At 33.3% G+C, this 26,399-nt stretch overlaps 1 protein-coding gene across 1 annotated transcript; it reads left to right on the top strand.

The window, feature by feature from the left end:
- Positions 1 to 5,649: 5,649 nt before the first annotated feature.
- LOC145240282 (uncharacterized) lies at positions 5,650 to 6,951 on the top strand. Its single transcript, XM_080103864.1, has one exon. The coding sequence runs from the start codon at positions 5,650 to 5,652 to the stop codon at positions 6,949 to 6,951; it is 1,302 nt and encodes a 433-aa protein (XP_079959990.1).
- Positions 6,952 to 26,399: the final 19,448 nt, after the last annotated feature.

Here is a 26,399-nt window from a genome sequence, read left to right as displayed (position 1 = left end):
ATTCTGATCCCCATCTGGCATCAATTGAAATGAATGGCTCTCGTCTTCAAGAGGCCTCAAGTTTTGACAAGCTTCTTGGCTTGACCATTACTCCTGATCTTAAATGGAACACATACATCAAATCTGTTGCCAAGGCCGCTGGAAAAATGGTGGGATCTTTCTATCGATCCGGTAGATATCTCACTGCTGATGCAATTCTCTACCTATATAAGAGCCAGGTACATCCAAGGATGGAATACTGTTGCCACATCTGGGCAGGAGCTGCTAGAAAGGACTTGTCCTGCCTTGATAGAGTTCAAAATAGACTTCGTAGCCTCGTAGGAGATGTCCTTTTCTTTTCCCTGCAACCTCTATCTCACAGAAGAGATGTTGCGAGTTTGTCTCTGATGTATCGTAATTTTCATGGAAAGTGTTCAACTGAGCTTCAGTCTATGGTCCCCCCTCGCCTAACTTTCACAAGAAACACTCGTCTAGCTGTAAACACTATCAATAATTCCCCCCACTCTTTATCTGTGCCTAAACCTAAACGTAGATTCCATGAACAAAGCTTCTTTCTTAGAACTGCACGCCTGTGGAATTGTCTTCCGTTTTCCTGCTCTCCAGCTGACTACAATATGGTTGTCTTAAAGTCTAACGTAAATAATTTCTTGATGAGCCGTTCCATATAAGTTATTAAATTTTCATTACTAATGATTACTATATTGTCCAATTTCTACTGTACACTCTTTAACCCTTATCCTTGAGTGGCCTCATTATTGTGGTGATGCCTATGTAAAAAAAAAAACCCACTCTGGTGTCTTTTAAATGGTTTTATCAGTAAGTGTACGTATCATTTTTTTAAACGCTCTTTTGAATGTATCTACAAACTGTTCTGCCTAATTTTCTCACATTCTCTGGCATGATCATGCTTTGCTTCAGTACAAAAATTTGACAGGATACTTTAAATCCATTAGACAGGAACTAGGTTCCATCGTTTGATATAATACAGTTAATGACTGAACTAGGTGAACAATTTCTGTAAAAAACTAATGATTACTTTCCTAGTTGGTTTCTATTTAACCTGCTTGGGTGAGCTAAATCGTCGTTCAGCATGTGGTAATGTGATGCCGTTGTGATAAACAAGGTTCATCCTTTGTTAAAAAAAAGAAGAGTAATGTGGAGATGAAATAAATAGTCTTATCGTTGAAAGATGAGATTACTTGTTCTTGAAAGGAAGAACAGATCATGATGTCTTTACAACAGGTGAAAGGAAGAAGATAGACATCGGAGAATGTTTACATAAGTTTTATTCAAAGAACGCCATTACCAGAAGACCTGACCACAGACTAGCTAGAAGTCCCCCAAAAAGAAAATCCGTAGTAACTGTCCTTCATATATATAACATCTCCCTCCCAAGTCCTTTGATAATGAAAGACAAGCTCTTGTAACTTATGTAGTCTTGCATCCATCTTGGTTGACGTATTAGTCATCCTGATCTTGATCAAGAACCTGATTCTGGAGTTGCTGCGTTTCGTGTTCCTGACCCTGGTTGATGAACCTGATTGGGTGAGCTAAATATTGTGTTAGGGTAGGATTGTGCTGCTGGTATCTTTGACCAAAGTATTAACAGTAGATGTCGGCAGTTTTGGCAGATACTTCTACCATTTCCCATTAGTACCAAGCATGACCTTGGTTGGGAGCAACGTTTTACCATCATGTACTCGTGTTATATATTTATCTGTATATTAATTTGCTTGTACGTACGGTGTCACGTAATCATCATCGCAAACATTAATTAATGAAAGGCGTCATCATCATCGCAAACATAAATTAATGTGAATTATCTCCCTTTATTGTGCAATCTTTATCAGTTTAAATATAGTATAGTATTTTACTTACATTATAAAAAAAAGTAGTTACCTCCCTTTGTTTAAACAAATTATATCGACCACTTCTCCTTTCTGAAAGCCCTATTTTGATTGGCTAGGATGAAGCGCCTTGGCCAATCAACAAGCATTTAATATAAGCAGAATTCTGGAAAAACAGATTCGCCCTCTTTTTGAATCAATCGTCGGCCTATAGACAACTATGGAAAATCTCTCCTAAATTTGCCGCTGAATTTTGATTGAACTTTTTCAGGGAGCCGTCCAAGACTTTTGGACGATAAAGAACTTTTTATTGGACTTCTAAAGCCGCAAACACAATTAGTTTTGCAAGAACCTTTTCTTTGTAATATTTTCAATTTAATATACATAATTTTCTCCAATTCTTGTGTGAGTTCAGCAATCTTTATTTCTGTATTTCCCACTTCCAACAAGACACCAGCTCCCGGCAATCGCCATATTTTGCAAAACTAAATAACGTTTAGCAGCTTGTTGTGAAGAAAAAAAAATAAAAGGGAAGAGAAGATTTGAACTCCTGAGGATATTTGCAAGGAAAATAGAAAAAGGAATACCAATTTGAGAAGTCCCTCTTAAAAAAAAAAAAAAAATTTATTTCGTTTCCAAAAAAAAAAAAAACGAATAAATAGTAATTCTGCCTTTGTTAAAGGTTTAAAATTCAATGAACATTTTAAAAGAAAAAAAAAAAAATTTATTTCGTTTCCAAAAAAAAACGAATAAATAGTAATTCTGCCTTTGTTAAAGGTTTAAAATTCAATGAACATTTTAAAAGAAAAAAAAAATTTATTTCGTTTCCAAAAAAAAACGAACAAATAGTATTTCTGCCTTTTTAGGTTTAAAATTCAATGAACATTTTAAAAGAAAAAAAAAAATTTATTTCGTTTCCAAAAAAAAAAGAAAACGAACAAATAAAATTTCTGCCTTTGTTAAGGGTTTAAAATTCAATGAACATTTTAAAAGAAAAAAAAAAATTTATTTCGTTTCCAAAAAAAAAAGAAAACGAACAAATAAAATTTCTGCCTTTGTTAAGGGTTTAAAATTCAATGAACATTTTAAAAGAAAAAAAAAAATTTATTTCGTTTCCAAAAAAAAACGAACAAATAATATAATATTTCCTGTTGTATTATTAAAAGTTTGAAACTTTCTACCGACTGAAGTTCGCGTAAAGCAGGCATCATTCGTTCAAGAGCGTGGCGTCGTACATACGAATGTAAATAAACATGGCCTCCTTATATAAGGGCGATAACTCCACTTATGCAAACTTCCGTCCAAGGGCCATAACTCCATTTATGCTAAGTTCCGTCCAAGGGCCATAACTCTTCTCAGCCTATACACAGACATTATCAAAATTTAACTTGTTTAAAAAAAAAAAAAACAACTTAAAACCATCATCCTTTCCCAAAACAAAACAACTGTAAAATGAATGATTTCCGGACCTTGAAGGGTGTTAGGGCGCTCATGGACTCCAGAAACGTGTTAAAGGAAGATATTTCCCTTAACACGGACATGTTGGAAGAACGCGAAGGTTTGAGAAAAAAAACCTTCCAGAAGGAAGAAGCTATAATTAAGGAGTTGCAGATTGAGGTCCGCTCCTTAAATGATAAAATTAAAGGGCTGTGTATAAAAGCAGAACTTGATTTAAGGGAGTATGGATTTGTTGAGGAGCAAAGGAGGGAAATTGGCTTTCGAGCTAATATTAATGATCGCCTTGCCGACATTGAAAATTCTATTGAAAACCCCACCACATCACGGAAAAATGAACCTACCTCTGTACCTTTGCTTTCTGTCCCCAAGTTGCAGTGTGCCACCTTTAGTGGAATCAATCCTTCCAAATTTGAATATAAAAATTTTATTGCTCAATTCAAAAACTGTACTGAGTCTATTGATTCCGGCAGGGCAAAATTAGCCTTATTGAAAGGGTATTTGAGTGACTATGCCTTGCAATTGGTTTCCCATCTGACCTTGGAGGATGGTAATTACGATGTAGCGGTGGATTTGCTGACCAAGGAATTCCTGGATGTCCCCTTTATAATAAGTGAGATCTTCAAGCAGATCATTTCTACTTCTCCTCAATATGACCCTGAATTTGTGGCTGTGAAGCGATACCTTGCTGAGGTGAGAGCGGATTTATCCGAATTGAGGACTTCATATCTGATAGATTTTTTTGAGGAGAACTCCCCCGGATTTTTGCTGGTCAGCCATATTATATACGAAAAGTTGCCAGTTGCCTTGAGAAGGGAAATTAACCACAGAGTGGGCACGAGTTACCCGTCTCTAACACAAATCTTTGAAAATTACAATGAGGCAGTTCGTGCTCTGTCTCGAAATAAAAGACTTTTTCGGGTTACGGAAAACCCCTCGAAGAATGATAAAGGGCAGGTCAAGACCTATGAAAAAAAGAATGGTGATGCTGCTCTTCAGAATTTCACTACAAGCTCTTCTGGGGCATATTGCAAACTTTGCACATCACGTGGCCACACTATGCTAAAATGCACCAAGTTTGCATCTTATGAAGCCAGAGTTGAGAGGTGCAAGCAACTGAAACTGTGTACAGGATGTTCCAGCTTAAAGCATAAAAGTGAGAATTGTCCTGGACTCCAGAGCAAATCACCCCTCACGTGCAGCTTATGCCTTTCAAAGGCGCATATTGCACCCCTGTGCAACACTAAGAGAGTGGTTTCTCTATTCTCTCACGTTTATGAAAACGAAATCATATTGCCTGTTGTAGCTATTTCTTTAAATTATGGATCTGAGAAAGCTACTATTAACTGCCTATTGGACACATTGGAAAGCTACTATTAACTGCCTATTGGAGTCAGCGTTCATATTTTTCTAAGAAAATATTAAAGGAGCTGAAGTATCCTGATGGAAATTCTGATCCAACCGATTATCAAATGAAGACCTATGCGGGTGTGACTATGAAGCGATTGGAACAGGTTGTCTTGAACGTTACCGTGGGAAAGGGGAAACAACTCCCTATTCCTGTTTTAATCGATGATGGATTCAGTATGCAGTTTGAGTTCGCCAGCTTTGGCCAAGTGAAGTCCAACCTGAATGAGTTGAAACACAGATTGGCATTTTCAAATGAAAAACAGGGTTATTCCATAACAATTCAGGGTATCCTGGGAGTTGACATATTTCAGTTCATGGAGGGTTCCAGAATCATTAAATGTATGAATGGACAGGCCTGGGATTTGCCTCAAGGGATTGCCCCATTTGGTAATGTACAACACTTTTTGTATCCTCATCAAGTCAGTTCTGTGAGATGTGGAATTTCCAAAACAATTGTCAATTATCATACTAAAATATCCAAATATGCCCATTGCCATTGAGAAGTGGCCTACGAGTACTTTGAGCTGTCTGAGCCCGGAAAATAAGTGTCATGTGGAAAGTGTTTTCCATAATACATTGACAGGTTCTCGGACTTCAACAAGTTGTGTCGATCAACTGCTTTCATATTCAAGTTTGTGCATCGATGCAGAAAAGTGAAGGAACATTCAGATCCAAAACAGACAGCCACGAATTACCTGATAAAGATGATGCAATTGCAATCGTTTGAAAAGGAAATTGCTTATTTGAAGAATCCTCTTGACAGGGAAATCCCAGTGCTGGTGAAGAATCTTAACGTTTTCATCGATTCTGATGGGATTTTGAGAGTGGATGGTAGAATTGCCAATTCGACAAGATATGACTACAATTTAATCTATCCAATATTGCTTGCAAAACATCACTCTCTTACAAAATTACTGATTATGGATAGCCATAATCGATGCAGGCACGAGTTACCCGTCTCTGTTACCCGGGTATTGGTACGACAGTGACCAAATTGCAGTTATCCGGATACTGGGTCCCACAGGCAAGACAGTCTGTGAAGACTGTGATTTCTAACTGCAATACCTGTAGGAAATTCAACAGCCTAGCCTTCAAATACCCCAAATTGACAAATTTGCCAAAACACCGTGTTAGATTAATCAATCCTTTCCAACACACAGGCATAGACTACACAGGTCACATCTGGGTACAAAGAGATGGAAAGTCTCATAAAATGTATTTATTAATTTTCACATGTATGAACGTGAGGGCTGTTCACATTGAACTTGTACCTGATATGAGCACACAAGCCTTCATTCAAGCCTTGATTCGGTTTTCAAATACCTATGGAGTTCCCAGTCACATATACAGTGACAATGCACGTTCCTTTAATGCAGCCTTAGGTGGTGATGTAATTAAACATCACATAAACAGTAATGAGTTCTGTAACTCATATTCAAGCGCTGGCATTAAACACATAAAAATACCCTTATACTCCCCTTGGGTTGGAAGTACTTGGGAAAGAATGATCAGAGTGATAAAGTCATGCCTATTCAAAACACTTGGCCAATCTAAAATCAGTTATTTTAACCTTCTAACCCTTCTATCAGACATCAAAAGAGCCGTGAACTCTCGACCTCTGACCTACAGATGCTCTACCGATATTGATCTGCTTCCCTTAACACCCAACTGCTTCACTCATCCAAATATAAACTGTGAGCTCTCCTTCCAATCTGACACACCCAGTTTGGTTGAGACAGAACCAATAACTAGGTCTCTCCTTGCGAGTACCTTGGAAAGCAGAGAGGAATTAATATCTAAATTCAAAGAGATGTGGCACGATGAATATTTGCTAAGTCTGAGGGAGAGTTGCAAGGATTTACACGAAATCGAATTTCACAATAAAATAAATATCAACAACATAATACTCGTCAAGAATCCGGCCAAGTCCAGGCCCTTCTGGAAGCTGGGCAGAGTTATTGAGCTATTTAGTGGCAACGATGGCAAGGTTCGTTCTGCTCGAATAAAAAGAGGTGATGGTGCAGTGGAGACACATAGCCTCAAACATTTATATCCGTTGGAGTTATCACTCACTCATAACCACTTTCCTGACACCTCAGCAGATGAGGAATCTGATGAATTTGCATCCCACCCTATAGAAGAATGTAGGGACCCATCGGAACCTTCAGAAGAAATGGCACATTACAGGCCTAAAAGGATCAAGAAATCCACATCTAATCCTGAATACATTTATTATTAAAAAAAAAAAAAAAATTCCATTGTAAATGGGCCATAATAATGCCCAACACATTAAGGTATATTCTACCTGTTAAATATTTCTATTAAACAGAATATTCTGTACAATTTAATTTATACATTACATTTATTATTAAAAAAAAAAGAAAATTTGCATTGTAAATGGGCCATAATAATGCCTAACACATTAAGGTATATTCTACCTGTTAAATATTTCTATTAAACAGAATATTCTGTACAATTTAATTTAAACACTTTACGTAGCAATCACAAATATTGTAACTGATTGCCTTTATATAGCATGCAACGATTTCAATCGTCGTATTATTTGTTGTTGTTGGGAGAGTATAAAAAAAAGTAGTTACCTCCCTTTGTTCAAACTAATTATATCGAAAGCCCTATTTTGATTGGCTAGGATGAAGCTCCTTGGCCAATCAACAAACATTTAATATAAGCAGAATTCTGGAAAAACAGATTCGCCCTCTTTTTGAATCAATCGTCGGCCTGCCTATGGAAAATCTCTCCTAAATTTGCCGCCGAATTTTGATTGAACTTTTTCAGGGAGCCGTCCAAGACTTTTGGACGATAAAGAACTTTTTATTGGACTTCTAAAGCCGCAAACACAATTAGTTTTGCAAGAACCTTTTCTTTGTAATATTTTCAATTTAATATACATAATTTTCTCCAATTCTTGTGTGAGTTCAGCAATCTTTATTTCTGTATTTCCCACTTCCTACTTCAACAAGACACCAGCTCCCGGCAATCGCCATAATATTTTTAACGATGTCTTCTGGAACGCTTATGTTTTTTTTTATTCAATAATAAATATATTTTTTACATTTTTTTAAATATATTTTTTAACGCTACGAGTTCGTTTTTTTTTTTTATTGTGCCATTTTATCTTTTTTATTATTTTTATTTACTTTTGAGTGAGCCTTACATAAAAAAAATATATGTTTAGAAATAAATGTTACAAAAGTCAAGAATAAATCACCAGTCACCATTGGCAAATACACAGAGTAACGTCTTGTTCTGTTTTGTTTTTGTTTTACGGCATATCAATCCTTTTTCGTGTTATTTAATGCTGAATCGAGTAATTTTGTAACATTTATACAGCTTCACGTTGTTTACATAGTTATTACTTATGTTTTATTCGTTTTATTTTGCTTCTTTTACAGGCAGTCATCTTCTAATGCCCACCGAAGGGCATACATATTTAAATACTATAAAAAATGAACACAACAATTTTTAAAAATATTTGTTTCATTACTTACGATTAAATTTATTTAAATAGATATTTGGGTTTGTATTACTGTACACAAAGATTCGAAAAAGTTGTCAAAAAACAAATAACAAATAAATGTTATCAAAGGCAAGATAAGTTACTTTTCTACATGGATATATTTTTCGTGTTTTTATTTAATGTAACATGTTTATTCAGCTCGAAAACCATAGTGTTTACCGATGTATTGGATCATTCAAGATGGTGTCTGATTCTCTCAGTAAGTAAGTTTGGAAAAAGATGTTATAAATAAAAAACCGGATAAAATACTGTTAAAAACTCGCTCAATACATGTTACTGTGACATAGGTTGACATATATTCGGCGGGTTTTTAATAGTATTTTGCATAGTTTTTTATTTATAACACCTTTTTCCAAACTTACGGTGTTAAAGAGGGTGTGAGACGCCATCTTGAATTTTCGAATACATCGGTAAACACTATGTTTTTCGAGCTGAATAAACATGTTACATTGAATAAAAACACAAAAAATATATCCAGTTAGGTAGAAAAATAACTTATCTTGCCTTTGATAACATTTATTTGTTATATATTTGTTTTTTGACAACTTTTTCGAATCTATGTGTACAGTAATACAAACCCAAATATTTATTTCCTATTTAAAGATTTTCAGTATATTTTATTTAACTAAAGAATTTTTCCATTATTTTTATTACATTGCTAACAATGTAATAAAAATAATGGAAAAATTTCAGAATAGTTAAAACCATATTAAACCATATTAAGAATGGCTTTCAGCATGATTCTTACAATAGCGGTATCAAAGATTTTTTTTTCCTTATTTTAAAACAAATTATTAAAAAAAAGATACAAGACCATTAAATTTTTTTTCATTAAATCGCTATTTAGGTGAAGGTCCAAAATAGGAATTTAGGAAAACTGGTCCCTTATTGAATAAATATCGATTGAAAACACATTTTATGATCGTTCTTGAAGGAGATATTGTTTTTTAAAATAGACTATAGCCATAATATTTTTTTTTTTTTTTTAAATAAAATCACTTTTCTAAGTGTCCGTTTTCTATCTAACTGGCTAAGTTCTTAGTGGCTTCACTTATTTTAAAGCGTTTATTATGTTCATAAACAAGACCGCATATTTTTTTTTTTGCATTAATATAAAAAGAATTTACTTATTTACTGTTGGGTAAAATCGATTTTTCTACCTCGTCGACTGGTGTTTGTTGTTTAATTTATTTGGAATAAACGATTCGGTAAAGAAAAAAAAAACTCACAGAAAACAAACAAAAAAACATGTCGAGTGTTACATGAGATCGAGAAATAATGTCCGGTATCACATCTTCTTGCTAAACAATAGAAAATTAAAGAAATTACTGAGGGAGATTTGGTTTTAAAAAGAAAATAATAAATTTTAATATTTTTTAAAATATAATTGGGGGGGGGGTAAAAACTATATCTCCCTCCGAAAAACAACCAACAAAAAATGAAATTAAAAAGATTCTTGATAAACGATAGCGGAGTTTTCAATAAAATTGATTAATAAATTTATTTAGTGATTACTTTTTCTCTGAATGATTGATTTTAGAATTTTGAAGTAAAAATTTTAGGCATCTCTCGCGCCAAAAAAATATTTCGCTTTTAATTTATTAGTTAATTTTTGCAAAATTTTACAGGACAATAAATGTGGATAATTGATAGAATTATAATTTTAAATAACGCATGAGTGCATTTGGTATGAGAGAAAACGAAAACATAACAACAAAAAACTATCATAATTAAAAAAACAAAACAAAAAAGTAACGCACCCAGTTTTTAATTTTTTTGTTTTGTTTTTTATTATTGTTTTTATGACTCCAAAAAACATCGTTAAAATAAGAACCAAAAAAAATGTAATTAACTTTGTATGAACATAATAAACGCTTTAAAATAAGTGAAACCACTTAGAACTTAGCCAGAAATAAAATAAAAAAACATTAATATTTTTTTTTTAAATATTTAAAAAAAAAAAGCAATATCTCCTTCAAGAACGATCATAAAATGTGTTTTCAATCGATATTTATTCAATAAGAGTTTTCCCGGGACGAGTTTTCCGGGCACCTGTTAATTCACCTTTTTGTTGGCCTATATTTTCAATCCAAATTTATTTAAGCAAAATCTGCATGTTAATTCACCTTTTCGTTGGCCTAAATTTTCAACCCAAATTTATTTAAGAAAAACCTGCATGTTAATTCACCTTTTCGTTGGCCTATATTTTCAATCCAAATTTATTTAAGCAAAATCTGCATGTTAATTCACCTTTTCGTTGGCCTATATTTTCAACCCAAATTTATTTAAGAAAAACCTGCATGTTAATTCACCTTTTCGTTGGCCTATATTTTCAATCCAAATTTATTTAAGCAAAATCTGCATGTTAATTCACCTTTTCGTTGGCCTATATTTTCAATCCAAATTTATTTAAGCAAAATCTGCATGTTAATTCACCTTTTCGTTGGCCTATATTTTCAACCCAAATTTATTTAAGAAAAACCTGCATGTTAATTCACCTTTTCATTGGCCTATATTTTCAATCCAAATTTATTTAAGCAAAATCTGCATGTTAATTCACCTTTTCGTTGGCCTATATTTTCAATCCAAATTTATTTAAGCAAAATCTGCATGTTAATTCACCTTTTCGTTGGCCTATATTTTCAACCCAAATTTATTTAAGCAAAATCTGCATGTTAATTCACCTTTTCGTTGGCCTATATTTTCAACCCAAATTTATTTAAGAAAAACCTGCATGTTAATTCACCTTTTCGTTGGCCTATATTTTCAATCCAAATTTATTTAAGCAAAATCTGCATGTTAATTCACCTTTTCGTTGGCCTATATTTTCAATCCAAATTTATTTAAGAAAAACCTGCATGTTAATTCACCTTTTCGTTGGCCTATATTTTCAACCCAAATTTATTTAAGAAAAACCTGCATGTTAATTCACCTTTTCGTTGGCCTATATTTTCAATCCAAATTTATTTAAGCAAAATCTGCATGTTAATTCACCTTTTCGTTGGCCTATATTTTCAATCCAAATTTATTTAAGCAAAATCTGCATGTTAATTCACCTTTTCGTTGGCCTATATTTTCAACCCAAATTTATTTAAGAAAAACCTGCATGTTAATTCACCTTTTCGTTGGCCTATATTTTCAATCCAAATTTATTTAAGCAAAATCTGCATGTTAATTCACCTTTTCGTTGGCCTATATTTTCAATCCAAATTTATTTAAGCAAAATCTGCATGTTAATTCACCTTTTCGTTGGCCTATATTTTCAACCCAAATTTATTTAAGCAAAATCTGCATGTTAATTCACCTTTTCGTTGGCCTATATTTTCAACCCAAATTTATTTAAGAAAAACCTGCATGTTAATTCACCTTTTCGTTGGCCTATATTTTCAATCCAAATTTATTTAAGCAAAATCTGCATGTTAATTCACCTTTTCGTTGGCCTATATTTTCAATCCAAATTTATTTAAGAAAAACCTGCATGTTAATTCACCTTTTCGTTGGCCTATATTTTCAACCCAAATTTATTTAAGAAAAACCTGCATGTTAATTCACCTTTTCGTTGGCCTATATTTTCAACCCAAATTTATTTAAGAAAAACCTGCATGTTAATTCACCTTTTCGTTGGCCTATATTTTCAATCCAAATTTATTTAAGCAAAATCTGCATGTTAATTCACCTTTTCGTTGGCCTATATTTTCAATCCAAATTTATTTAAGCAAAATCTGCATGTTAATTCACCTTTTCGTTGGCCTATATTTTCAACCCAAATTTATTTAAGAAAAACCTGCATGTTAATTCACCTTTTCGTTGGCCTATATTTTCAATCCAAATTTATTTAAGCAAAATCTGCATGTTAATTCACCTTTTCGTTGGCCTATATTTTCAATCCAAATTTATTTAAGCAAAATCTGCATGTTAATTCACCTTTTCGTTGGCCTATATTTTCAATCCAAATTTATTTAAGCAAAATCTGCATGTTAATTCACCTTTTCGTTGGCCTATATTTTCAACCCAAATTTATTTAAGAAAAACCTGCATGTTAATTCACCTTTTCGTTGGCCTATATTTTCAATCCAAATTTATTTAAGCAAAATCTGCATGTTAATTCACCTTTTCGTTGGCCTATATTTTCAATCCAAATTTATTTAAGAAAAACCTGCATGTTAATTCACCTTTTCGTTGGCCTATATTTTCAACCCAAATTTATTTAAGAAAAACCTGCATGTTAATTCACCTTTTCGTTGGCCTATATTTTCAATCCAAATTTATTTAAGCAAAATCTGCATGTTAATTCACCTTTTCGTTGGCCTATATTTTCAACCCAAATTTATTTAAGAAAAACCTGCATGTTAATTCACCTTTTCGTTGGCCTATATTTTCAATCCAAATTTATTTAAGCAAAATCTGCATGTTAATTCACCTTTTCGTTGGCCTATATTTTCAATCCAAATTTATTTAAGCAAAATCTGCATGTTAATTCACCTTTTCGTTGGCCTATATTTTCAATCCAAATTTATTTAAGCAAAATCTGCATGTTAATTCACCTTTTCGTTGGCCTATATTTTCAACCCAAATTTATTTAAGAAAAACCTGCATGTTAATTCACCTTTTCGTTGGCCTATATTTTCAATCCAAATTTATTTAAGCAAAATCTGCATGTTAATTCACCTTTTCGTTGGCCTATATTTTCAATCCAAATTTATTTAAGCAAAATCTGCATGTTAATTCACCTTTTCGTTGGCCTATATTTTCAACCCAAATTTATTTAAGAAAAACCTGCATGTTAATTCACCTTTTCGTTGGCCTATATTTTCAATCCAAATATATTTAACCAAAATCTGAATGTTAATTTACCTTTTCGTTGGCCTATATTTTCAATCCAATTGACCTTAAACTCATATCATATTTCCTATCAGCACAAACACAAACGGCCAATTTTTTCTCCGCCGACTTATATATTAAGACATATTCGCGTTTGTTTTGAGACTTCGCGTTTGTTTTGAAATCGAGCAGGACTACCCGGCGTTGGTTCTGGACCGTATAAACAATGAGAAAATTGAAGTTGATTTTTAACATATTTGTTATTCTTCGGATAGAAGAATGCAGAAGGAGTTATGGAATGTGGGACGTCCTGCTCCCAAACCAAAGAGAGGCTCAAGAGACAGCCAATAGGACCATTCTGCGCTGGAAAAACATCAAACTCCAGCCAGAATACCAAACAGTCACCAATGTCGCCGTGCTGAACGTCCCCTGTCTGAAAAACAACTTCAGCCAGGATGGGGACGTGGTGTCTGTCGCTCCAACACCAACACCAGAAAGAAAAGAATGAACCCGGGAGGAGGAGAGACCCTTCAGATTCTCCCACTTACGGACTTACTTCAACAGGGACCCTCACGCTCGATACGAGGGAGTAACTTTGTTTTGTTTACTCCCTGTCGGCAGAGAAAAAATTTAAAACTTCTGCTGGATAGGGGGAAAAGACGTGTATGTCCCCTCTAATTTCCCGGACGCCCCCACGGCTAACAACTTTCGTCAGGCTTCCAAGACCAACGTGTGGACAATGCTGGAGGCCGCTGAAGGGGCTGATTAGGAAAAATGACCCTTCCCTTGAGGAACTCGCAAAGCAATGCAAGGGAAGGGTCCCACTCTATAGGGCCCTTAAATTGACTTACCCTTTGGACGTCGGCGGCATAGTGAGAGAAGGTCAGGACAACCTGACCACCTTGAGCATTGCATACAATGTCGGTGTCCTTTCCCCAGCTGACTTCGGAGCTACACCTTAAGGTAGGTTCCATGGCTTTCAAAGCCATGGAACCTACCTTAAACCTTTCAAAGCCATGAAACCTACCTACATTTGGCTAGTTTGAATGTGAGGGGCTTGAGATCATCAGGCCATGCGGCTCGCCTCTGGCAATAACTCTTGTTCCTGGGAGTGGATGTGACTGTGATTCAGGAGACGCATTTCATTTCTTCTGTGGACTGTGATATGCTGGCCCGAGACTTTGAGGGTTTCTCAGCATATGGCAGCCCGCGGGGGAAGGGAGTCCATAGGGATGCGGAGGGCAGATGTTGCCGTAAAAGATTCTGTTTTGGCTGGTTGCTCGACACGTTTGTAGATTGTCGGAAGCGGGTAGTGCTAATGGGGGATTGGAATGCTATCTTAGACCCCAACATAGATAAGGTAAGAGGCGGAGCTAGAGGTTCGGAGAGGTGTGAGTCCAGCCTGGCTGATCTGATGGCTAGATGCGGTCTGGTCGACAGGTTTCGGGTCAAGTATCCGAGGTGGGAGATGTGGACGTGGACCAATCCAAATACCTATTTGGACTGGATGTTAGGAGAGGCGAAGTAGACTTCTTATCCTGTCCCACGTTCACTTGGCTAGGCCAGACAGACCATGACCCGGCTGAAGCGAGGAAATAGGCCCGAGTTAGCGGGGTACTGTTAAACACCTTCCTTCCAGGCCGGGTGACGGAGCAGGAGGTGTTTACTGCGTTGAAGCAGGTCAGCTGTGACAGATCGCCAGGACTTGATGGTCTGCCATACGAACTGTACTTGAGGCTGTCGCCCATGTTTCTGCCTCTTCTAACGGCTATTGGTTTATTCACGGATCCATCCCAATGCAGGTAACCAAAGGAGTGATCACATTGCTGAAGAAAGGTGAGGGGCATGGAGGGGAAGAGTTAGACGACTACAGGTCCATAACTCTGTTAAACACAGAGTTAAAGATTTTAGCCAAGATCCTGTCAAATCGGCTGCAGGTTCTTATCAACGAGTTGGTTGAACCGGAACAGAACTACGCTCGATTCAGAACAACGATCCGCACGATCCTAGAGGGGGGAATAAATACATGGAAGCCGCGCTGATCAAGTAAGATCAGTCCAAAGTGTTCAATAGGGTCGACCATCATTTCCTGGCATCTGTCTTGGAGGCCGCTGGTTTTATACCGGACTTCTGCAAGTGGATTCCGTGATGTATCAACAGCCCACAGCTGTCGTGCAAGACAACGCAAAGCGCTTGAAGCCCTTTGTTATCTCTCGGTTGGTTCATTAGGGTTGTCCGCTGTCGCCCCTGCTTTATGTTCTGGCCTTGGAAGCCTCTATTCCGTAAGCTGAGACGTGGGGAGACAAATTCGGCCCTGCGTGGAATGGCTCTGCCTGGTTGCTCAGCTGTCAAGGTATCGCCGATGATGTCATGGTCTTCGTGTCGAGCTTCAGAGATCGTGTCGGAGGCGCTTGCACAGTATGAAAAAATCACGTACGCCAAGATAAACCGCAGTAAGTCTGTCGGTCTGCCTGGAGTGGTAACACAAACCTCCCGACACCTTTCAGCTGGATGGATGGCCCGGTCCAGGTCCTTGGTGTGTGGTTCGGACCAGGTCTCCAGCTTGTTAAGAATTGGTCGGAGGTACGGTCAAAGGTGGAGGCTGCAGTCAACATGCGGCTTCCTAGGAAACTTTCCTTAAAGGATAGAGCTGAGGTGTGCACCTACATACATCTTCCCTCTCATCCTTTACCAACTGGCCCTACTTCCCCTGCCTGCACTTAAAAGCTCTTGTCGAACTCTTGTCCTTTGTCCTTTGGGACAAAGGAAGACACTGGGTGAGCAGACAGGTCTGCTTCCAACGTCCGTGTGAGGGAGGTTTGGGAATGCCTGAGCCACCACCTTCAAGAAGATCAACCATGGCACCCCGCAATCACTGCCGCCTTTCCCGACCCCACTCTCGAGAGTTGTCGACCCCACTCTCGAGAGTTGTCTTCTTGAAAGAGTGCAGAGCCAGGCTAAAACGACTACCAAGGTCCAGCGACCTTGTGACTGCTACCCGTAGGGAACTCCACATTGATCTAGTAAGGAGAGCCGACGACGAACGCTATGCGCACGTTTGGGTTAGCAGCAGAGTGAGATCCCCTCCGCATGGGCGCCAGGTTCGAGTCATCTGAACAATTTAGAGTTCTCTCTAACCTGGCGATTAGCCCGAAATGCACTTCCACTTAACAACATACAATCCAGTTCTGGGTTATTGAAGTCGCCTGCTTGTCCCCGTTGCGGGACAGCGGCTGTAGAAAGTTCTTTGATTGCCGTGAACTTCGCCAGTACTTGTCGTATGTCAGTGAGGTGACGGCTTGCATAAATCCCGAGCATCCTCACCCAATTACCGTATCCAATGTTGTTGACAAGGTGGCTGTGGCGAGAATGGTAATTTAGACGTTGTGTCTGCAGAGTGGCCGGGGGGGGGGGGGGGGTGTTGCCTTTTTCTGATCAGGATCTGATACCTTCCTTTAAACCCAACTATGATTAAAGATCAGATAAGATAGACGAAGGCTGCATCGTGCCGTATTTGACGAAAGATGGATACATGTCTGTGTGTACAAAAAGGAGCCAAGTTTGAATATGTGTGGAAAGCTTAATCACTCTTAGCTAGCCGAGTAAATGCTTAATTCCTCCAAGATCCCCATCCCCTCCTATCTGCAATTTTTTCTCCTCTCTTCGCTGTAAATTTCATTCATCTTGGAGACAAAGACATAAATCACTTACTCCCCATCCCCGTCCAAAACATTTTCTTTTCTCACTTTCGTCCAATCTATAGAGCTTACAGGAGCTGCACAATCTTCATTACTTAATTTGACTTAATACATCGATAACCACAATTGCTGACAATCTTCATAAATGAATTTGACCACGATTGCAGCAATTGTGATCATCGATGTATTTAGTCAAATTTAGTAATGAATTCATTACTAAATTTGACTAAATACAATCATGATCACAATTGCTGCACAATCTTCATTACTTAATTTGACAAAATATATCGATGATCACAGATGCTGACAATCTTAATTACTTAATTTGACTAAATACATCGAATTGCTGACAGTCTCCATAAAAAAATTTGACTAAATACATACATGACCAGCATTGCTGACAACCTCCATTACTGAATTTGACTACACACATCGATGCTGCACAATCTTAATTACTTATTTAAAAACGATGACCACAATCTTCCTTACTAAATTTAACTAAATAAATCGATGACACCAATTGCTGCATAATCTTCATTACTTAATTTGGCTAAATATGTCGATTATCGCAATTGCTGCATTACTTAATTTGACTAAATATATCGATGACAACAATGGCTTCACACTCTTTATTACTTAATTTGACTAAATATCACCACAATTGCTGCACAATCTCCATTACTTAATTTGATGACAATCTTAATTACTTAATTTTATCGATGGCAATTATTTGCTGCAAAAATCTCCATTTCTTAATGACAACAATTGCTGCACAATCTTCATTACTTAATTTGACAAAATATATCGATGACAACAATTGCTGCACAATCTTCATTCCTTAATTTGACTAAATATATCGATTACAACAATTGCTGCACAATCTTCATTTGACAACAATTGCTGCACAATCTTCATTTGACACAATATATCGATGACAACAATTGCTGCACAATCTTCATTATTGAATCTGACTAAATAGAGCCATCGCTCAATTGCTGACAATCTTCATTAGTTAATTTGACTAAATATATCGATGACAACAATTGCTGCAGAATCTTTATTACTTAATTGGAGTACATACATCGGTGACCACAATTTCTGCACAGTTAATTTAATTAGTAAAAACTACCTTCCTTTAAACCCAACTATGGGTGAAGATCAGATAAGATAGACGAAGGCTGCATCGTGCCGTATTTGACGAAAGATGGATACTTGTAGCAAGTCTGTGTGTACAAAAAGGAGCCAAGTTTGAATATGTGTGGAAAGCTTAATCGATGATCAAAATTGCTGCACAATTTTCATTACTGAATTTGACTAAATGTATCGATGACAAAAATTGCTGCAAACATGTCCATTACTTAATTTTACAAAATATATCGATGACAACAATTTCTGACAATCTTCATTACTTAATTTGACTAAAAATATCGATAACAATAATTTCTGCACAATCTTCATTACTTAATTTGACTAAATATATCGATGACAACAATTTCTGACAATCTTCATTACTTAATTTGACAAAATATATCGATGACAACAATTTCTGACAATCTTCATTACTTAATTTGACAATCTCCATAATTAAATTTGACTAAATATATCGATGACAACAATTTCTGACAATCTTCACTACTTAATTTGACTAAATATATCGATGACCACAATTTCTGAAAATCTTCATTTCTTAATTTGATAAAATATATCGATGACCACAATTGCTGCAAAAATCTCCATTATGAAAACATATGCTAGCCTATTTCTTCATCTCTTAATCTTCATTTCTTCATCTCTTAATCTTCATTTCTTAATTTGAAAAAATATATCGATCACAACAATTGCTGATAATCTTCATTACTAAATTTGACTAAATATTTCGATGACAACAATTGCTGACAATCTTCATTACTTAATTAGACTAAATATATCGATGACAACAATTGCTGACAATCTTCATTAATAAATCTGACTAAATATATCGATGACAACAATTTATGACAATCTTCATTACTTAATTTGACAATTGATATATTTATATATCGATGTAAACAATTTGACAATTGATATATTTATATATCGATGTATGACAATTTCTGAAAATCTTCATTACTTACACAATATATCGATGACAACAATTGCTGACAATCTTCATTACTAAATTTGACTAAAAAATAGATGACGACAATTGCTGCAATAACCTCCATTACTTAATTAGACTAAATATATCGATGACAACAATTTCTGACAATCTTCATTACTTAATTTGACAAAATTTATCGATGCAAAAATCTCCATTACTTAATTTGACACAATATATCGATGACAACAATTCCTGACAATCTTCATTACTAAATTTGACTAAATATTTCGATGACAACAATTGCTGACAATCTTAATTACTTAATTAGACTAAATATATCGATGACAACAATTACTGACAATTGACTAAAAAATAGATGACGACAATTGCTGCAATAATCTCCATTACTTAATTTTACAAAATATATCGATAACCACAATTGCTGACAATCTTAATTACTAAATGTGACTAAATATATCGATGACAACAATTTCTGACAATCTTTATAACTTAATTTGACTAAATATATCGATGACAACAATTGCGGGCAAATCTTAATTACTTTATTCGACTAAATATATCGATGACAACAATTTCTGACAATCTTCATTACTTAATTTAATTAAATATATCGATGACAACAATTTCTGACAATCTTCATTACTTAATTTGACTAAATATATCGATGAAAACATATGCTGGCAAAATGCCCATTACTTAATTTGAAAAAATATATCGATGACAAAAATTTCTGACAATCTTCATTACTTAATTTTACTGAATAAATCGATGACAACAACTTATAACAATCTTCTTTACCTAATTTAACTAAATATATCGATGAAAACAATTGCTGCAAAAATAACCATTCCTCAATTTTACAAAATATATCGATGACAACAATAGCTGACAATCTTAATTACTTAATTTGACTAAATAGATCGATGACAAACATTATTGACAATCTTTATTACTTAATTTGACTAAATATATCGATGACAAAAATTGCTGCACAAATCTCCATTACTTAATTTGACAAAATATATCGATGACAACAATTTCTGACAATAACATGACTATCGATAACAATAATTGCTGACAATCTTCATTACTTAATTAGACTAAATATATCGATGACAACAATTTCTGACAATCTTCATTACTTAATTTGACTAAATATATCGATGACAACGATTTATGAGAATCTTAATTACTTAATTTGACAATATATCGATGAAAACAATTGCTGCCAAAATCTCCATTACTTAATTTGAAAAAAAATATCGATGACAACAATTTCTGACAATCGTCATTACTAAATTGTACTAAATATATCGATGACAACAATTTCTGAAAATTTCATTACTTAATTTGACAAAATATATCGATGGCAAACAATTTCTGACAATCTTCATTAATAAATTTGACTAAATATATCGATGACAAAAATTGCTGACAATCTTCATTACTTAATTTGACAAAATATATCGATGACAACAATTTCTGAAATCTTCATTACTTAATTTGACTAAATATATCGATAACAACAATTGCTGAGAATCTCCATTACTTAATTAGACTAAATTTATCGATGACAAACATTGTTGCCAAAATCTCCATTACTTAATTTCACTAAATATATCGATGACAACAATTGCTGACAATCTTTATAACAAAATTTGACTAAATATATCGATGACAACAATTGCTGACAATCTTCATTACTTAATCTGACTAAATATATCGATGACAACAATTTATGACAATCTTCATTACTTAATTTGACTAAATATATCGATGAAAACATATGCTGGCAAAATGCCCATTACTTAATTTGAAAAAATATAGCGATGACAACAATTTCTGACAATCTTCATTACATAACATGACTAAATATATCGATAACAATAATTGCTGACAATCTTCATTACTTAATTAGACTAAATATATCGATGACAAAAATTTCTGACAATCTTCATTACTAAATTTGACTAAATAAATCGATGACAACAATTGCTGACAATCTTATTTAATAAACAATTTCTGAAAATCTTCATTACTTAATTTGACACAATATATCGATGACAACAATTTCTGACAATCTTCATTACTTAATTTGACAAAATTTATCGATGACCACAATTGCTGCAAAAATCTCCATTACTTAATTTGACACAATCTTCATTACTAAATTTGACTAAAAAATAGATGACGACAATTGCTGCAATAATCTCCATTACTTAATTTTACTAAATATATCGATAACAACAATTGCTGACAATATCAATTACTAAATGTGACTAAATATATCGATGACAACAATTTCTGACAATCTTTATAACTTAATTTGACTAAATATATCGATGACAACAATTGCGGGCAAATCTTAATTACTTTATTCGACTAAATATCTCGATGACAACAATTGCTGACAATCTTCATTACTAAATTTGATTAAAAACCAGATGGCGACAATTGCTGACAATCTCCATTACTTAATTTGACTATATCGATGACAACAATTTATCTTCATTACTTAATTTATCTTCATTACTTAATTTGACAATATATCGATGAAAACAATTGCGGCCAAAATCTCCATTACATAATTTCATAAAATATATCGATGACAACAATTGCTAACAATCTTCATTAATAAATTTGACTAAATATATTGATTACAAAAATTGCTGACAATCTTCATTATTAATTTGACAAAATATATCGATGACAACAATTGCTGACAATCTTCATTACTAAATTTGATTACAAAACAGATGACGACAATTGCTGCAATAATCTCCATTACTTAATTTGACTACATATATCGATGACAACAATTTCTGACATTCTTCATTACTTGATTTGACAGACATTGTTGCAAAAATCTCCATTACTTAATTTCACTAAATATATCGATGACAACAATCACTAAATATATCGATTACAACAATTATCTTCATAACATAATTAGACTAAATATATCGATGACAACAATTGCTGACAATCTTTATTACTTAATTTGACTAAATATATCGATGACAAACATTACTGACAATCTTTATTACTTAATTTGTACTTAATATATGGATGACAACAATTGCTGACAATCTTCATTAATAAATTTGATTAAAAACCAGATGGCGACAATTGCTGCAATAATCTCCATTACTTAATTTGACTAAATATATCGATGACAACAATTTCTGACATTCTTCATTACTTAATTTGACTACATATATCCATGACAACAATTTCTGACAATCTCTATTATTTCATTTGATAAAATATATCGATGACAATATCTTCTGCACAATCTCCAGTACTTAATTTGACTAAATATATCGATAACAACAATTGCTGAAAATCTTCCTTACTAAATTTGACTACAAACATCGATGACAACAATTTCTGAAAATCTTCATGACTTAATTTGACAAAATATATCGAATGCTGAGAATCTTCATTACTAAATTTGACTAAAAAATAGATGACGACAATTGCTGCAATAACCTCCATTACTTAATTAGACTAAATATATCGATGAGAACAATTTCTGACAATCTTCATTACTTAATTTGACAAAATTTATCGATGACAAACATTGCTGCAAAAATCTCCATTACTTAATTTGACTAAATATATCGATGACAACAATTGCTGACAATCTTCCTAACTTAATTTTACTAAATATATCGATGACAACAATTGCTGACAATCTTCATTACTAAATTTGACTAAATATATCGATGACAACAATTGCTGACAATCTTTATTGATAATTTGACAACATATATCGATGACAACAATTGCTGACAATCTTCATTACTAAATTTGACTAAATTTGATGACAACAATTGCTGCACTATCTTCATTACTAAATTGGACTAAAAAATACATGACGACAATTGCTGCAATAATCTCCATTACTTAATTTTACTAAATATATCGATAACAACAATTGTTGACAATCTTCATTACTTTATTTGAGTAAATATATCGATGACAACAATTGCTGACAATCTTCATTACTTAATTTGACTAAATATATCGATGACAAACATTACTGACAATCTTTATTAATTAATTTGATTAAATATCTCGATGACAAACAATTTCTGAAAATCTTCATGATGAAAATCATCCATAGATGACAACAATTGCTGACAATCTTCATTACTTAATTTTACTAAATAAATCGATGACAACAATTTATGACAATCTTCTTTACTTAATTTGACTAAATATATCGATGAAAACAATTGCTGCAAAATCACCATTCCTCAATTTGACTAAATATATCGATGACAACAATTGCTTACAATCTTTGTTACTTAATTTGACGCAATATATCGATGACCACAATTGCTGCAAAAATCTCCATTCATATGACTAAATATACTAAATATATCGATGACAAAAATTGCTGCATTACTTAATTTGACAAAATATATCGATGACAACAATTTCTGACAATCGTCATTACTAAATTGTACTAAATATATCAGTGACAACAATTTCTGACAATTTCATTACTTAATTTGATAAAATATATCGATGACAACAATTTCTGACAATCTTCATTACTTAATTTGATAAAATATATCGATGACAACAATTTCTGACAATCTCCATTACTTAATTTGATAAAATATAGCGATGACAACAATTTCTGCACAATTTATATTACTTAATTTTACTAAATATATCGATGACAACAATTGCTGCACAATCTTCATTACTTAATGTGACTAAATATATCGATGACAACAATTTCTGACAATCTTCATTACTTAATTAAATATATCAATGAAAACAATTGCTGCCAAAATCTCCATTACTTAATTTGAAAAAATATATATTAAAAACCAGATTGCGACAATTGCTGCAATAATCTCCATTCATATATTGGACTAAATATATCGATGACAAAAATTGCTAAATATATCGATGACAACAATTGCTGGCAATCATTAATAAATTTGACTAAATATATCGATGACAAAAATTGCTGACAATCTTCATTATTAATTTGACAAAATATCTCGATGACAACAGTTGCTGACAATCTTCATTACTAAATTTGATTAAAAACCAGATGGCGACAATTGCTGCAAAAATCTCAACTACTTAATTTGATATATCGATGACAACAATTGCTGACAATCTTTATTACTTAATTAGACTAAATATATCGATGACAAACATTACTGACAATCTTTATTACTTAATATGATTGCTGCAAAAATCTCCATTCATTAATTCGACTAAATATATCGATGACAAAAATTGCTGCAAAAATCTCCATTACATATCGATGACAACAATTTCCGACAATCGTAATTACTAAATTGTACAACAATTTCTGACAATTTCAGTACTTAATTTGACAAAATATATCTTTGACAACAATTTCTGACAATCTTCATTACTTAATTTGAAAAAATATATCGATGACAACAATTTCTACAAAATCTGCATAACTCAATTTGACTAAATATATCGATGACAACAATTTCTGACATTCTTCATTACTTAATTTGACTACATATATCGATAACAACAATTGCTGAAAATCTTCATGACTTAATATATCGATGACAACAATTGCTGAAAATCTTCATGACTTAATTTTACAAAATATATCGATGACAACAATTTCCGACAATCTTCTTTACTAAATTTGACTACAAACATCGATGACAACAATTTCTGACAATCTTCATTACTTAATTTGATAAAATATATCGATGACAACAATTTCTGCACAATTTTTATTACTTAATTTTACTAAATATTTCGATGACAACAATTTCTGACAATCTTCATTACTTAATTTGATAAAATATATCGATGACAACAATTTCTGCACAATTTTTATTACTTAATTGTACTAAATATTTCGATGACAACAATTTCTCCATTACTTAATTTTACTAAATATATCGATAACAACAATTGCTGAAAATCTTCATGACTTAATATATCGATGACAACAATTTCTGAAAATCTTCATTACTTAATTTGACAAAATATATCGATGACAACAATTTCTGACAATCTTCTTTACTAAATTTGACTAGAAACATCGATGACAACAATTTCTGACAATCTTTATTACTTAATTTGATAAAATATATCGATGACAACAATTTCTGCACAATTTATATTACTTAATTTTACTAAATATTTCGATGACAACAATTTCTGACAATCTTCATTACTTAATTTGACTAAATATATCGATGACAACAATTTCTGCACAATTTTTATTACTTAATTGTACTAAATATTTCGATGACAACAATTTCTCCATTACTTAATTTTACTAAATATATCGATAACAACAATTGCTGAAAATCTTCATTACTTAACTGGACTAAATATATCGATGACAACAATTTCTGAAAATCTTCATTACAAAATATATCGATGACAACAATTTCTGACAATCTTCATTACTTAATTTGATAAAATATATCGATGACAACAATTGCTGCAATAATCTCCATTACTTAATTTAATCGATCGATGACAACAATTTCTGACATTCTTCATTACTTGATTTGACAGACATTTATATTGATTACAAAAATTGTTGACAATCTTCATTATTAATTTGACAAAATATATCGATGACAACAATTGCTGACAATCTTCATTACTAAATTTGATTACAAAACAGATGACGACAATTGCTGCAATAATCTCCAACAATCGACAACAATTTCTGACAATCTTCATTAATAAATTTGACTAAATATATCGATGACAAACAATTTCTGAAAATCTTCATGACTTAATTTGACAAAATATATCGAATGCTGAGAATCTTCATTACTAAATTTGACTAAAAAATTGATGACGACAATTGCTGCAATAACCTCCAATTAGACTAAATATATCGATGAGAACAATTTCTGACAATCTTCATTACTTAATTTGACAAAATTTATCGATGACAAACATTGCTGCAAAAATCTCCATTACTTAATTTGACTAAATATATCGATGACAACAATTGCTGACAATCTTCCTAACTTAATTTTACTAAATATATCGATGACAACAATTGCTGACAATCTTCATTACTAAATTTGACTAAATATATCGATGACAACAATTGCTGACAATCTTTATTGATAATTTGACAACATATATCGATGACAACAATTGCTGACAATCTTCATTACTAAATTTGACTAAATTTGATGACAACAATTGCTGCACTATCTTCATTACTAAATTGGACTAAAAAATACATGACGACAATTGCTGCAATAATCTCCATTACTTAATTTTACTAAATATATCGATAACAACAATTGTTGACAATCTTCATTACTTTATTTGAGTAAATATATCGATGACAACAATTGCTGACAATCTTCATTACTTAATTTGACTAAATATATCGATGACAAACATTAGTGACAATCTTTATTAATTAATTTGATTAAATATATCGATGACAAACAATTTCTGAAAATCTTCATGATGAAAATCATCCATAGATGACAACAATTGCTGACAATCTTCATTACTTAATT

The sequence above is a fragment of the Euprymna scolopes genome, chromosome 2, assembly GCF_053919585.1.
Source record: "Euprymna scolopes isolate OS-2025 chromosome 2, ASM5391958v1, whole genome shotgun sequence".
In the NCBI taxonomy this organism is placed as follows: Eukaryota; Metazoa; Mollusca; class Cephalopoda; order Sepiida; family Sepiolidae; genus Euprymna; species Euprymna scolopes.
This window is presented reverse-complemented; position numbering and strand designations above follow the sequence as displayed.

Excerpts from the sequence above, each read along its gene's own strand:
- LOC145240282 (XM_080103864.1), top strand. The coding sequence starts at position 5,650 with ATGCAGGCACGAGTTACCCGTCTCTGTTACCCGGGTATTGGTACGACA.